Consider the following 16,925-nt stretch of genomic DNA (forward strand, 5'->3'; position numbering starts at 1 on the left):
AGCGGTCTTTGAGTACGCGGCCCTTGTGGACCGTTAAGGCTGCGTACTTTAAGGCTGCAGACCCTGAATTGGGATACAACCAATGACTGAGCTATAGACTGAAATGCATGCAGTAGTGATGGTGGTGATGATGGTTGTGGATGGTTGAGCCTCTGGAACACAGGGAGGACTGCTGGGCGGGCTTGCCTGAGCCTTCAGCAGAAACAAGAACGGGTGCACGCACCTGCCGGACACTAGCCGTTCCCACCCCAGGAGTAGGTATGGGTGCGGAGACGGGCTGTATCCTGGCTGACCTCACCCTGGGGACCGGCATGGGTGCAGGGGTGGACTGGTTCACAGCCCCCCTCACCCTGGAAGCCAGGACAGGCACCGGCAATGGCTGGGCAGCTGCCGTTCTCACCCGAGGCGCTGGTAGGGGGTGCAGAGACTGACAGAGCCTCAGCCGGCCTGGAAACCAGAGCAGGGACCAACTGGGCCCCAGACTCTCACACCCGAGGAACTGATACGGGTGCAGGGGTACGCTGGGCCCGAGCTGCCCTGGGAGCAGGAACACAAGTAGGCAAAGGATTGGGCCCAGAAAAAACAGTCTTAGAATGGGCAGGCTCAGGGTTAAAATGTACTGGGTCAGCAAAAACAAACTTATCAAAAATGAATTTTGCACTTTTTCCACCACGCTTTACAGTCTTTGTTTTAGGAGTGTTTAAAGGGTTTGAAGAGTTTGACTTGTCCTTATTAAATCACCCCTCCCAGGGAGCTGAATGAAAATAATTTTCCCAGTCATTGTCATCATCCATAAGGGAAGTTCCCCATGGATCAGAGGTGAGTTTATCGTTCTTCTCAGTTGTGGCTTCAGGTGGAATGTGTGAAAGGCAGTCATTATGACTCACCACCGGGAGTTGCTCAGCAGGTGAAAAGTGACGGCGGCGTGAGCGTCGCTTCCTCTGAGGTGAGGAATCTGACGGGGTGTACAGCTGAGCCTCTGACGTGCAGGACGGCAATGCAGAGGCTGGCGCGTGAGCATCAGAAGAAAAACTGAGCACTCCCACCTGAAGCGGCCGAGGCTTGGGTGCGAGCGGGGCAACAGGCGGAGGCTTTTGGCAACTTCGGGTTCCTCCGAAAGCCAGCCGATTTCCTCGGAAAATCCGCCCGCAGTCAGGAGTGCGCCACGGCCTCCAGCGGAGCTCCTCCTCCAGCTGGGCAAAGGCAGCATCCTGACGCTCACGCAGCTGGGAGCGGTTTTCTGGGTCCGTGTAATGGTCGCGTTCTACCCTCATGTTTCGGCTGTGTGGCAGGCAGGGATTGGACCCAAACGCAAACTCACGGGGACACGTGGGATAAACTTGAAAAGCACAGCTTTATTGCTGGAAAAACAGCAGGCAGGATTCAGAGACAATACTAACACAGTACAGAGGAAACAGAAGGAACATGAGGGTAGAACTAAACCTAAGAGCTAGAAATCACAACCCAGAAGGACAAGAAATCTAGAAAAGCAAAACAGGACTCAATAAACAATAATATAGAATCAAAACACTGGGCCACAGGCCCAGGACCGTGACAATAGAAGTAAAAGACTTTACAGCTTTAAATTCTAAACCATCTGTGTCAGTAACAAAATAAATGCCAAAAATGAGATTGTGCTGCTTTTTGCTTAAATGTAACATTTTAACCTAATATCAAAACATTTCATGTACATGTATTTTTAAAGAAATTGTTTGCTAGAATATCAAACTAGCTGTAATCAAAGAAAGGTGTGGTTCAGCAATTGCAATCTTACATTGAGAAACAATATGCTAAAAATATTTGACCTGCACATTTGACCTGGCCCTCAAAAGTCTTAGCAGCCAGGTTAAAATGATGCATCTTCAATGAATTTGCCAATATTTTCAGTTGATAAACAAACTTATTATTGTTCAAATGCCCTCTAAAGTCTGGAGTGGGTTTTCAGGTGGAGATATTATATAGCAGCTGGGTTTAAGGAAAAATGAGCACAGCTTTAAATATCCACACCATCTGTGTCAGTAACAAAATAAATGTCAAAAATGAGATTGTGCTGCTTTTTGCTTAAATGTAACATTCTAACCTAATATCAAAACATTTTATGCACATGTATTAAAAAAACATGTTTGCTACAATATCAAACTAGCTGTACTCAAAGAAAGGTGTGGTTCAGCAATTGCAATCTTACATTGAGAAACAATATGCTAAAAATATTTGACCTGGCCATCACAAGTCTTAGCAGCGAGGTTAGACTGATGCATCTTACAAGACTAGAAAAAAGAAGGAAGAAACGTCTAAATGTGGAAGAGGGTAGTGGCCTCTTCAACCTCTGTGCTCTTTCTCAACTTGTATTACAAAACACAGATCAAGTCTTGTATTACATATCTTTATTCTTAAAGCATCAGAGCCTGGAATATCATCCTAAAGAATGAAATTACAATTTTCCAAATTCTTGAGTATTTAGAAAATTTTGAAATTTAGGCAGTATTAAATTAATCACATTTTAAAACATGCATCATATTATCTACTACTAGAGGTGGGAAATAATGAAGTACAGACAATTTATTTCTGTACTTAAGTAGAATTTACAGGTATTTCTACTTGAGTATTTATTTTTCTCAAATTCAAAATTCAAATTTTATTTGTCACGTACACAGTCATACACAGTACAATATGTGGTGAAATGCTTGGACAACTGCTCGTGACCTAAAGAAAACAAAAAAAAGGAAAAGGCTATGAATAAGATAGGAAATAAATATGAAAAATTAAAAAGGGCAAATTTAACTAGGAAGGAATAAAATATAAATTAAGGTTAAAAATGAAATAACTGTACAACACAAATTAGAATGAAGGGTAAATTTAACTGGGAAAGAATAAGATAAAATATATAAATTAAAGTTGAAAATAAAATAACTGTACAACAAAATACACAATATAGAACTATATAAGAATGTATGAAGAAATATAAATAAATATATACACAATAACAGCAGCTGTACAAGTATTAACCGGAACTTTTGACAACTTTTGACAACTTTTGACTTTTACTCCCGACATTTTTAAACAAATATCTGTGCTTTCTACTCCTTACGTCAAAAGGGGCTCGTTACTTTAGGTTTGATGCATTTGAGGAGAGTTATTATTTCATGTCACTGTGGACCTTGACACATCAAACCAATTTGACCCTAAACAGAAAAAAATGAAAAGTCAGCTGGGCATACATTGTTCGATTTTTTCAGTCGCGTTGGTCAGCTCCTGCTCAAACTGTACGATTGAATTGCAGGGGTTAGAGGTTTGTTGGTCATGATGCAGGGTCTCACACTATACAGCCCAATGCTCTGATGCGACCTGAGTGCTCGCACTGCGTCTATAACATGAAGTGATAATATGAAGCTTATAACACAAAATCTGTCTCTCGCTCTCCTTCTCTGTCTTTCACTCACACAGACACACACACCACCATCAACTTTGCTAAATTGCTAATGAAAAACATTGACCAGGCAGCTGCAATTGAGCAGCAATGTCCATCTCTTTTCACGGTTGGTGCGGCCGTGATAATTTTGTGAGGCCATATCGAAAAGGCTCGGATGAGCTTGCTAATGTTCTACAAGTTGTGCCTCCATCACTTGTGTCCAGATCACACGCTGCACTGCCGTGCTACTCCATCTGTTTCACTTCCATTCTGTGTTTGTGCGTGCGCAGTCTGAGAGGTTGCATTGATACCCTCATGAGGGGCAACAGGACTTCAAACAGGCTTGATTTTCTTGCGACCATACGGTTGATGATCGGGAGCTGGTCGTGAGGTGTTAATCGCTTCTCGTTACCCCATGCTACAAGATGCACAACACATGATTAAAGCAAGACTCGGGCCAATAGTGTAGAATATAAAGATAAGCATAAACGGTGTTAGTGTAGAGGATGAAAATCAACCAGGACAACTCGTAAAACATCTGCTGACGTCTTGTTGAATTCAGGTCACAGCCTGATCACAGCTGGGACACTGAGAAAATCTACTGACCCTCTCAACTGAAATTATTGTGAAATATAATTCCTTTATTAGAATTAAAGTTTAGACTTAAATAAAATTTATGTTCCATCACATTAATGCAGTAGAAGGTCCGGTTAGCAATATTTCAATAAAAAGAGGTGGTAGAAATGTTCTTCAAGGAGCTACTTTTACTTTTTTACTTTGAGTGCACTTCAGAGCCAGTACTTTTTCCACTTTTATTTAAGTCTGGACTATTTTTAACACTAGTATCTGTACTTCTATTTAGGCTAGGAACGTTGGTACTTTTGCCACCTTTGTCTACTACATTATATATAGTAGACATTTATATTATATATAAATGTCTACTATATAGTAGAATAGTGCAAAGTATTATATTTTGCACTATTCTACTATATATTATTGTATACTTGTATTCTATTGTGCATATTGTATATCTTATTACTCTGTTCCTCTGTCTCTCTTGCTGCATTGAACATGTGTATGACAAAAGAATTTCCCTCGGGATAAATAAAGTTCTTCTTATCTTATCTTATCTTATCTTATCTTATCTTATCTTATCTATCTTATCTTATCTTACTACTGACAGTGCTGTCATCATTGTGACTCCTCCTGCCAAAGAATTGCTTTAAATGGTTGCCTTACCTTTGTTATCACACCCTATGATTTCTGCATTTTGGTTTCAACAACTGTTGTGATACTTTCAGCAGAACACTCAACTCATAAAAACCCCCCCAAAAAAACAAACAAACGCTTGAATTATTTTTCATGGGACTAACACAATGGACTGGATAATTCATGCTACACTGTTCTCATCAGGTAAGACAAATTTTGTGCCTTCGGATTTTTCACTCTGTAATAATTAGAGATGGCACGATACCACTTTTTAATGTCCGATACCGATTCCAATATCATAAATTTGGATATCTGCCGATACCGATGTGAATCCAATATAGCGTATTTTGTAATCAATAAAACTGTTTTTTATAAATATCTTGCTGCATTTTGTATAAGTTCACACTCAAGTTTTAAAAAACAAGAGACTGAAGCTATTCTGTTATACCTGTATGCAAAAAATACACTCCACCCAAAACATTTTGAAGTTCAGCAACACTGATCAATCTAATAACTTTAAACCTACACCATCCTCCCTATTCTGGTATTTTAAAGAGTACTTACCCACCTAACTACTTACCCACCTAACTAATAGGGTTGCCAACAAAAATATTAGGGAACCACCCCCCGCTCTTAATTGATGTAAACTTTAATTTAATGCAAGTGTAAAACAAATGCACAGAAATCAATTATTTTTTCTACAATAATTAAATAGATTCAAGATCTTTCTTCAACAGAATTGCAGACTGCACCTTACTAGAGTGTATACAGGGAGTGCAGAATGATTAGGCAAGTTGTATTTCTGAGGAATAATTTTATTATTGAACAACAACCATATTCTCAATGAACCCAAAAAACTCATAAATATCAAAGCTGAATGTTTTTGGAAGTAGTTTTTAGTTTGTTTTTAGTTTTAGCTATTTTAGGGGGATATCTGTGTGTGCAGGTGACTATTACTGTGCATAATTATTAGGCAACTTAACAAAAAACAAATATATACCCATTTCAATTATTTATTTTTACCAGTGAAACCAATATAACATCTCCACATTCACAAATATACATTTCTGACATTCAAAAACAAAACAAAAACAAATCAGCGACCAATATAGCCACCTTTCTTTGCAAGGACACTCAAAAGCCTGCCATCCATGGATTCTGTCAGTGTTTTGATCTGTTCACCATCAACATTGCGTGCAGCAGCAACCACAGCCTCCCAGACACTGTTCAGAGAGGTGTACTGTTTTCCCTCCTTGTAAATCTCACATTTGATGATGGACCACAGGTTCTCAATGGGGTTCAGATCAGGTGAACAAGGTGGCCATGTCATTAGTTTTTCTTCTTTTATACCCTTTCTTGCCAGCCACGCTGTGGAGTACTTGGATGCGTGTGATGGAGCATTGTCCTGCATGAAAATCATGTTTTTCTTGAAGGATGCAGACTTCTTCCTGTACCACTGCTTGAAGAAGGTGTCTTCCAGAAACTGGCAGTAGGACTGGGAGTTGAGCTTGACTCCATCCTCAACCCAAAAAGGCCCCACAAGCTCATCTTTGATGATACCAGCCCAAACCAGTACTCCACCTCCACCTTGCTGGCGTCTGAGTCGGACTGGAGCTCTCTGCCCTTTACCAATCCAGCCACGGGCCCATCCATCTGGCCCATCAAGACTCACTCTCATTTCATCAGTCCATAAAACCTTAGAAAAATCAGTCTTGAGATATTTCTTGGCCCAGTCTTGACGTTTCAGCTTGTGTGTCTTGTTCAGTGGTGGTCGTCTTTCAGCCTTTCTTACCTTGGCCCTGTCTCTGAGTATTGCACACCTTGTGCTTTTGGGCACTCCAGTGATGTTGCAGCTCTGAAATATGGCCAAACTGGTGGCAAGTGGCATCTTGGCAGCTGCACGCTTGACTTTTCTCAGTTCATGGGCAGTTATTTTGCGCCTTGGTTTTTCCACACGATTCTTGCGACCCTGTTGACTATTTTGAATGAAACGCTTGATTGTTCGATGATCACGCTTCAGAAGCTTTGCAATTTTGAGATTGCTGCATCCCTCTGCAAGATATCTCACTATTTTTGACTTTTCTGAGCCTGTCAAGTCCTTCTTTTGACCCATTTTGCCAAAGGAAAGGAAGTTGCCTAGTAATTATGCACACCTGATATAGGGTGTTGATGTCATTAGACCACACCCCTTCTCATTACAGAGGTGCACATCACCTAATATGCTTAACTGGTAGTAGGCTTTTGAGCCTATACAGTTTGGAGTAAGACAACATGCATGAAGAGGATGATGTGGACAAAATACTCATTTGCCTAATAATTCTGCACTCCCTGTATTAGACTTATTAGTTACTATATACAGTAATGGATTTCTATACATTTAATCAGATGACCACTTTTGTTGTAAGATTCAGACAATTATTTATTCAAAGTTTTTAAATGACAAAACACAAACAAAAATATTTCTTTGTGTCCCCCTTTCCCTGTTAATGCCCAACCTGGCCCCTGACAAAACTTTGCTAGACCCGCCCCTGCACAGTTACCAGCCGTCAGCTATGTAGAAAAGGATCCTGGTGTTATTTGTCTCTCAGAAACAGTTCTTAACTTCCCTTTAACTCATTTATATCACCTAAAAGGTGAACCTGTTTCTACATCACCTGTTCAGCACCGATGATTCAGTAAGGACATCTCCTGGTTTCATCTTCATGTTTCCCTCTCACCAGATAACCAAACCGACATAATGACCAGCAGCTTTTACAGCTGTGGCTCCAGCAAACACCAGCTGATACTAGAAAGTATTATTAAATAAACTCTTAAGGACAGCTGATCACACTTAAACGTGCTGCTGTTGTTTAGCCGCTGGTTTCCTCTTTCTGGGGCAAAGTGAACGATAAACAAACAAGAAAGACGGGACTTTCGGCAGAAAAGCCGATCAGCTGATCATTAATCAGTTTCACGTTTGAAATAATAAAATAATAACAGGAGAGGGCGGGGGAGTGAATGAGAGAAGTAGATGCAACTGCGCAGCAAAGACAGAATAACTCCAGCTTTGTGTCTATTTTTTAATTCTAGCTGATGTACGGGACAAATCGCTTCCTTTTCAGCTCAATATGGAACTCCGATGGCCAGTCCAGCTGTGGCTCAATATATCAGTTGTTAAGCTTAACGTGGAAATACTAGGAAAACATTCAGGGATGAACTTACACACTTGCTTTACTTCTCTGGGATAGTTTTCGCCAAGATGAAATGGACAGGTCTGGCAGACTTCAGCTGCTCTATACTAGAGATGGCACGATACCACTTTTTTATGTCCGATACCGATACCGATATCATAAATTTGGATATCTGCCGATACCGATATGAATCTGATATAGTGTTTTTTAATCAACAAAACTGTTTTTTAAAATATCTTGCTGCATTTTGCAAGTCTGCAAGTTCATACTCAAGTTTAAAACAACAACTACACTAAAGCTATTCTGTTATACCTGTATACAAAAAAAATATTTCATAGTTCAGCAATACTGATCAATCTAATAAACTTAAACCTACACCATCCTCCCTATTCTGGTATTTTAAAGAGTACTTAGCGTAAATATTAAGCAACCTAACTAATAGGGTTCCAACTCCCAGCAACAAAAATAAAAAAATAAAAAATAGGGAACCACCCCTCACGCTCCACCTCATGATGCTTAATCGACGTAATCAACCTTAATTTGATAAAGTGTGAAAAAAATGCACAGAAATCAATTATTTTTCAAGAAATATTAAATAGATTCAACATCTTTCTTCAACAAAATTGCAGACTGCACAGATGGTACCTTCCCAAAGGAAAAAGTACTATAGCTTACTAGGGTATATATATTAGACTTAATAGTCACTATATACAGTAATTGACTTCTATTCATTTTACATAAAATTAAAACTTTGGGTGTCAGATAATTATTTATTAAAAGCTCGACATTTTAAATGAGAATAAGAAAGAAAAGTATGTCTTTGTGCCCCCTTTTCCCTGTTCATGCCCTATCGGCCCCCCTGGCTAAACTTTGCTAGATCCGCCCCTGCACAGTTACAGCCGTAAGCTACGTAGAAAAAGATCCTGGAGTAGAAAGTAATATTAAATACATTCTAACAACAGCTGATCAAGCTTAAACGTGCTGCTGTTGTTCAGCCGCTGGTTTCCTCTTTCTGGTGCAAAGTGGGCCAAAAGCAAACTAGAGACACGGACTCGCGACAGAAAAGCCGATCAGCTGATCGTTAAGCAGTTTCGTGATTGAAGTAGCAGCAGGAGAGGCAGTCGCTCCATATATCGCTTGTTAAGCTTAAGGCAGGAATGCTTTACAAACATTCAGAGATGGACTTACACACTTGCTTTACTTCTCTCGGGGATAACTTTGTCGGAGATGAAATGCCGGGTTGCTAGCGAAGCTCCACATGCTATCCAGACCACCGACAGGTCCCGCATGCCACAGCCGCTCTATCACGTGATGCATACTGCTCCGACTGCTAACGTTCTGAGGTGAGTTACGGCGTGTTGCAAGTTTTGTGAGGTGCTTTCGTGATATTTAATGGATCGGATTACATTTTTTATTTTTCTCCGATATCCGATCCAGTAATTTAGGTCAGTATCGGACCGATACCGATACGTAATATCGGATCGGTCCATCTCTACTCTATACCGCTCCAATGCGCCGAGCTGGGTTACGCCAAGTAGCGCGTTTTGTGAGGTGATTTTGTGATACTTCGGATCGGATTACATTTTGTATTTCTCTCTGATATCCGATCCAGTAATTTAGGTCAGTATCGGACCGATACCGATACGTAATATCGGATCGGTCCATCTGTAGTAATAATAAATGTGTGCAAATATGGGACGGCTATGTGCCGTGCAGATGCAGAGAGGTCTATTAACACATAGTGAGTGAGAAAGGTGACTGGAAAGGAAAAACTGAGTGCATCATGGGAATCCCCAGCAGCCTACGTCTATCGCAGCATAACTAAGGGAGGATACAGGGTCACCTGGTCCAGCCCTAATATGCTTTAGCAAAGAGGAAACTTTTAAGCCTAATCTTAAAAGTAGAGATAGTATCTGTCTCCTGAATCCAAACTGGAAGCTGGTTCCACAGAAGAGGGGCCTGAAAACTGAAGGCTCTCCCTCCCATTCTATTTTTAAATACTCTAGGAACAACAAGTAGGCCTGCAGAGCGAGAGCGAAGTGCTCTAATAGGGTGATATGGTACTACAAGGTCATTAAGATAAGATGGGGCCTGATTATTTAAGACCTTGTATGTGTAGCCCAGGTATATTTTATGGGGCTAAGTTTTATTTCCAGTTGGATATATCTGAATAGTTCTCTTGTTCATTTTACTGTGTTGTAGTAGTAATAAGAAAGTGTGTTGAGGTGCTTTTACTTTGAGAGGGAGCGAGCGGAAGGAGAGAGGGAGAGAGCGGAGGCAGCCACGAGAGGAGAGAGAAAAGCGTGCTCGAGATGCGGCTAGCGTCTACAGAGACTTTTTTCCAATGGACAGTGAGGATAAATCATCCCACGCCCACGGCTGAGTAACAGAGCGTGACTGTGAGGTGGTGCAGCCCGGACTGGTTTGCACTGTTGCCTCGAAATATCCCTAGTTAGCGGCGTGCTAACTTGGCTAATCGGAGTTAGCCATAAAGGTGGACTTCGCTGGACGTCACCTGACCTGCACGGAGTGGGAGGCTACTGACTGCCAAGGCGGGCTGATCAGGTTTGCTGCTTAAAAGGAGTAAGCGTGCAGCTCGGCGACCTAAGGGACGGACCTCTCGGTGTGCCGTGAGGGTATTGTGGACAAAAGACTAAGGTTTCCAGGTAGGAGCACCATTTTGTTTTCTTTTAGGACCGTTGGTTCCTACGCACCCTAGCATCGATCCAGGCCTGCACCGAGGGGACTTGGGAAACTGGGTGGTGTGAGAGTGTGTGTGTGTGTGGGGCCCATTACAGTAAAGAACTGTGTAACTGTTATTATTGTTATATTTTGTCATTGCAAGAGACTTTTTACTTTATTGATTTATTGGGTGTTTACCAATTCATTCAGTAAACCTGCTTGGTTTAAACATAAGATTTTGTGTCTAGTACTGTTTCTTATCTATAGTTCAAAGTAAGGTAAAAGTGTATCTGTGTGTTATACGTGTGTAAATCAGGGGAACTTGCACTGAGGGCAACTAAGTAAGTTTAAGATAACTAGAACTCAGGGCGTACCCGGCTATAGTGGAGTACACAGCCAGGGGCGCTACATAAAATGGAGGCACCGCTGGGATATTTTGTTGTTTAAGTCTGAAGTTCCCAAGCACGTGTATTTTGAGATAAAAGCAGTAACTTTGATATTGTTTGGTCATGGATGTTCAAGCTATGCACTCTGAGTTGTTCGAGGAGCTTCAGGAATGGAGTCGTGGAGAGACCTTAGATGAGGCTCACACACTGATGGTGCTTACTCCCGAAGGAGTGGAGATAGACCAAATAGAGCACACTCTGGAGAGTGTTAAAGCTTTGGGTCGAGTGCGGGTCAGAGGCCGGAGATACAACAAAGCGCTTGATAGGCTAACTGTCCTGTGTGAAACCAAAGAGAAAGTAGATGCCACAAGAATCCCACCTGAAGTGTACCCTACGGGGGCTGGTGAGCCGTGGCCCATCATAGTGACAGCTGAAGCTTCGCCTCGTGAGGATTTTTCCCAGAGTAAATCGAAACGCGGGGCAGAGGCACAGGAGAATGGTAACTCTGCAGAGTCGATAATCCGTGCTGTGGGCGATTTGTTGGCAAAGATGGAGAGACCCTCCAGTGAAGGCAGTAGTTATCGTAGACTCAGAATGTTCTCAGGCACAATACCAACACTGGTTGGAGAAGAGACATTCGAACAGTGGCTTGAACAAGCACACCTAATGGTGGAGGAGAGTGACAGTTCTGCTAAAGAAAAGAGGCGCAGAATCATTGAGAGTCTTAAAGGTCCAGCACTAGCGGTGGTGAAAGCTGTGAGGACAGCTGATCCTGATATTAGCCCAGAACAATGTCTAGAAGCTGTTACAAAAGCTTTTGGCAGTGCTGAGACGGGTGAGGATTTGTACTTTGCTTTTCGGTTACTACAACAGCAACCGCAGGAAAAACTATCCGACTTTCTGAGGCGATTAGAGCAGTCGCTGAGCAGGGTAGTGAGTTGTGGTGGAATTGAAGCCCACCGTGTTGATAGGGCCCGAGTAGAACAGCTCCTTAGGGGTGCCGTGTACTCCGACATGATGTCAGTGAAACTCAAGCTGAGAGACAGGAAAGAAACCCCACCCAGTTTTGTAGAGCTCTTAAGTGAGATCAGAAGTGAGGAGGAGTATGAAGCCTCCCGGGCTAAATTGCATCTGGTAGCACACAAAGTCCAAGCACAATCAGAACAGGATAACAGACAGATTGAAATTCAGAATCTGAAAACTGAGATTCGAGAACTGAAGTCTATGGTCTCATCCGTGGTAAACCAGTCATGCCCCGCACCAAGAGAAGTTGCAGAGCCTCTTCCAACAAGCAAGACTGACGGTGTAGAGGGTTCAGCAGATGGCGAAGTGGTTGCACTGAGAAAACGGGTTAAAAGGTTGCAGCAGAAGCTGGACGCCAGAGAGCAAAGGTCTGTTGTGTCCTCTCCAGTTTTGAGAGTGGAGCCGTCCAGGTCTGATCTGAACTCTGCACGGACAGGTAGCACCAGTGATAAAGAAAGCAACTTTTGTTACCGCTGCGGAGAAAATGGGCATTTTGCTAGTAAGTGTGGAAATGCCGCAAACCAGGCCAAGGTTATCCAGAGGTTCATTCAGTCACGGAAAAAGCCCAAACGACGGGAATCATATCCCAAACCCCCTGATGCAGGTGATACTGTGTGTTCAGTTAAGAAGAGTGAAGTAGTCATGCTAGAGGACAGAGGGATCCCTAAAGGTTTGATAGGTCCATCTAATGTAAAGCAAGTCAGAGTGAATGGTGAACCATGCAATGCTTTGTTAGACAGTGGGTCAAGAGTAACCATCATTTTTGAGAGCTGGTATAAGGAGCACTTGTCAGGTGTCCCAATTTACCCAGTTTCAGGTCTGGCCATCTGGGGTTTGAGTGATTCTAGTTACCCTTATCTCGGCTATGTCATTGTAGATGTGGAATTTCCTGAGCAAGTCAAAGGAGGTCACGAGACCATTTCGGTCTTAGCTTTGGTCTGTCCCAACTCCAGAGGTCCGGACCAGACCCCCATGATCATAGGCACCAATGCCTCCCTTTTCCAGAGATTGGCCACCTTGTGCCAGGACACCGTAGGCGTGAGTAGCGTGCAGACTGTAAGCCAAACAGTTGGAGTTTTAACCCCACCAGCCCCTGTGGAGATCCCTGTAGAGGATGAGGGTGGAGTAGGCTGGGTGAAGTGGGTTGGGCCCAGCTCCCTGTCACTCCCGGCCGGTCAAAGCTGTCATGCTATATGCCGGGTGGAGCTAGAAGAACCACTCAGCAAAGGCATATTAATGGTGGAAGCATCCCCAACCATTCCGTTGCCAGCTGGCGTGCTGCTGCAGCCCATGGTGTTGCCTAGCTCTGCGTTGGAGGTAGACCATTTTGTTGTGGCAGTGCAGAATCAGTCTTCCCGGGATATCGTTCTCCCAGAAGGGACCGTTATGGGTCAGTTGTGTACGGTTGATACTGTAACTGCAGCAGTTGAAGTCTGTTCAAAAAAGGGGAAAGATCAGAGAGAGCTAGATCCCCTTCTCATAAATTTTGGCGACTCACCTTTGCCAAATGAATGGAAAGAGCGGCTCCGACAGAAGTTGTCCAAGAGGGCTAATGTGTTTTCCCTCAGTGAGTGGGATGTTGGTCTGGCAAAGGGGGTAGAGCATCACATTCGGATGTCAGACTCCAGACCATTCCGCGAACGGTCACGGCGTCTTGCACCAGCTGACATTGACGATGTGCGTAGACACATACAAGACCTATTGCAAGCTGGCATTATCAAGGAATCTCGCAGTCCTTATGCCTCTCCCATTGTCATTGCCAGAAAGAAAAATGGCAGCATCAGGATGTGCATTGACTATCGAACACTAAACCGCCGAACCATTCCTGATCAGTACACCACTCCCCGCATCGACGATGCACTTGATTGTTTGTCAGGGAGTAAGTGGTTCTCTGTCCTGGACCTTCGCAGTGGCTATTACCAGATACCCATGGCGGAGGAGGACAAAGAAAAGACCGCATTCATTTGTCCGTTGGGTTTCTATCAGTTTGAGAGAATGCCCCAAGGTATCACAGGGGCACCCGCCACTTTCCAGAGATTGATGGAGAAGGCAGTAGGGGACATGAACCTCCTTCAGGTACTAGTGTACCTCGATGACTTAATAGTCTTTGGCAGGTCGCTGGAGGAACATGAGGAGCGACTTTTGAAGGTGCTAGACAGACTGGAAGAAGTGGGATTAAAACTCTCATTGGATAAGTGCCAGTTCTGTCAGCCGAAAGTGAAGTATGTGGGACACATTGTGTCTGCAGAGGGTGTTGCCCCCGATCCGAGTAAAGTAGAAGCAGTTACTAAATGGCCGGTGCCCACAGATTTGAAATCCCTGCGATCTTTCCTGGGGTTCTGCGGCTACTATCGCCGTTTCATAGCTAACTATGCTTCCATTGTAAGGCCACTCACTGAACTCACTAAAGGCTATGCCCCTACGCAGCGCAGTAAGAAAGGCCAGGCAGGACAAGGAAAGACCTACTTGAAGGAATCAGAGCCCTTTGGGAGTAGATGGGATCAGTCGTGTGTTGATGCTTTTCACCACATCATTCAGTGTCTGACCACTGCCCCTGTGCTAGCCTTTGCCGATGTAAACAAGCCATACACCCTTCATGTGGATGCCAGTCTGAAAGGTCTTGGGGCCGTGTTGTACCAAGAGGACCCCCAGGGGCTGCGGCCCGTGGCTTTTGCCAGCCGGAAATTGAGCTGCCCCGAACAGCGGTATCCAGTGCACCAGTTAGAGTTCCTGGCTTTGAAATGGGCCGTCGTGGACAAATTCCATGACTATTTGTATGGCGCAAAGTTTACTGTGCGCACTGATAACAATCCGCTGACGTATGTCCTTACCACTGCAAAGCTAAATGCAACAGGGCACCGATGGCTCGCGGCTCTAGCTAGTTATGACTTTAATCTTCAGTATCGGTCTGGCAAGACTAATATAGATGCTGATTTGTTATCAAGAAACATGGTTGATGACTTGAAGGAGACAGAATGGGATCAGGTCTCTCAAAGTGGCGTAAAGTCTATTTGTAAGAAAATATGCCTGGATGATGCAACTGAGACCAATGCGAGATACATCGATCAGTTGGGGGCACCTCCCGAGTGTGTTCCAGCTGTGTATGCTACTCAGTTAAGTCTGTCAGCAGTAGGGCGGGTGTCAAGGCCAGAGTTGCGACAAGCTCAAAGAACAGACGATGCCCTAGGCAGAGTGATCGATGCGCTGAACACTGGTACTTGGCCAAAAGGTATCCATTCTGACCCAGAGTTTGTGTTAATGAGGCGGGAGGCCAGCAAACTTGTCATGAGAGATGGGTTACTTTACAGGACAACCCGAAAGGAGTCCGGGGATGAGCTGTACCAGCTTGTGTTACCTTCTCAATACAGAGAACAGGTATTGCGGTCTACTCATGATGACATGGGACATTTAGGAATAGAAAGAGCCACTGACCTTCTGAGAGATCGGTTTTATTGGCCAAAAATGGCAAATGACGTGGAGCAGTATGTCAAAAACTGTGGGGTATGTGTCACCCATAAAACACCCTACAAGAGAGAAGCCTTTTTGCACCAGATGAGCAGCAAGGGTCCCATGGACTTGGTTTGCAATTAATTTTCTGTCTATGGAGCCAGACTCCAAGGGGATAGGTAATGTCTTAGTGGTAACTGACCATTTTACCCAGTACGCACAGGCTTTCCCCACCAAAAACCAAAAAGCCACCACGGTTGCCAAAGTGTTGGTGGACAAATATTTTGTGCACTATGGATTGCCTGCCAGGATACATTCTGACCAAGGACGAGACTTCGAGAGCCGATTAACCAGTGAGCTCTTGCGGTCATTGGGTATACGGAAGTCTCGGACAACTCCCTATCACCCCCAGGGGGATCCGCAACCCGAGAGATTCAATCGAACCTTGTTGTCAATGTTAGCGACACTAGAGGATGAGAAGAAGCGAACTTGGAGTCAACATGTAGGGTCGCTAGTTCATGCCTATAATAGCACAAAGAGCGATGCCACAGGGTATTCTCCCTATTTTTTGATGTTTGGGAGGGAGGCTAGGCTTCCCGTGGATGTTTGTTTTGGAGCATCTCCTGATGGAGCGGAGGAGAAGACTCATTCACAGTATGTGACGAATTTGAAACAGGAGTTGCAGAGAGCTTATCAGTTAGCCAATGAAGCTGTTGATAAGGTACACAAGAGAAACAAAAGAGCTTTTGATCGACGAGTCAGTTTCCAAGCCTTGGAAGTGGGAGACAGGGTACTCCTTAAGAATCTGGGGTTGAAGGGGAAACATAAGTTGGAAAGCAAATGGAACGCTGTAACACATGTGATTGTGGGAAAACTGCCCAACCTACCGGTGTATAGGGTGAAGCCACAAACGGGTCAAGGTAGTGTGAGAACCCTACACAGAGATCATTTGTTACCGATTGGGACAGAAGTGAGACTGCCAGAAGGCATGGCCAGAGATGAAGTGCCAGCGAGACCACAGACTCGCAGGATGGGAAAAGGAAAAGAGAGGGTAGAAAGCAGAGACGTGAGTCAAGACACTGGGGAGTCGACTGGATCGTCAGATGTAGAATACGAGAGGCCACATGCCTGGTACAGAGACTGTGTGGAGAAAGTGTTGAGGGAGGAGTCATTTAGTGACAATTCTCCATTGGCATCGGAGGATGACGCTCAAGCTATGTTTCTATCTGAGGGCAATGCCGAAGAGTCTCAGGAGGAAGCAGATGACATTGGTGATGTAAAGAACACCGATACAGAGTCAGAAGAGGAGAAGGAAAGACCTCTCTCAAAGAGATCTAGGGGAAGACGGAGTATTGGGAAAGAGGTCAGCAAATGCCTTAGGTCAGGGACGACTGGGAAGAGAAGAATAAAGCCAGTGTTGAGACTGTCCTACGATGAACCAGGGAAGGCTAGTGACCAACCTATTACTATTGTTCACAGAGGGGTTGTGATAAAGTTGGGGAATGCGTAAATGAAAAAAAAAAAAGTGAAGTTCTAAGAGTGTCTGTTATACATTCAAGATGTGTGGAGTTTTATTTGTTGTCAGTCGCCTTGGGAGAT

General features: G+C 43.8%; 1 protein-coding gene across 2 annotated transcripts in view; it reads left to right on the forward strand.

Moving 5' to 3' along the window:
• Positions 1-4,620: 4,620 nt before the first annotated feature.
• The window catches only part of LOC309712311 (integrin alpha-M-like), a 28,504-nt gene continuing 16,199 nt past the window's right edge, over positions 4,621-16,925 (forward strand). For both annotated transcript variants that reach the window (XM_082543022.1, XM_082543023.1), the window contains exon 1: positions 4,621-4,822. In XM_082543022.1, the coding sequence (XP_082399148.1) occupies positions 4,786-4,822 (37 nt within the window). In that variant the 5' untranslated portion in view covers positions 4,621-4,785. The remainder of the gene's footprint in view (positions 4,823-16,925) is intronic.

Source organism: Aulonocara stuartgranti (genome assembly GCF_965226115.1).
Source record: "Aulonocara stuartgranti genome assembly, chromosome: 8".
NCBI classification, from domain to species: Eukaryota; Metazoa; Chordata; class Actinopteri; order Cichliformes; family Cichlidae; genus Aulonocara; species Aulonocara stuartgranti.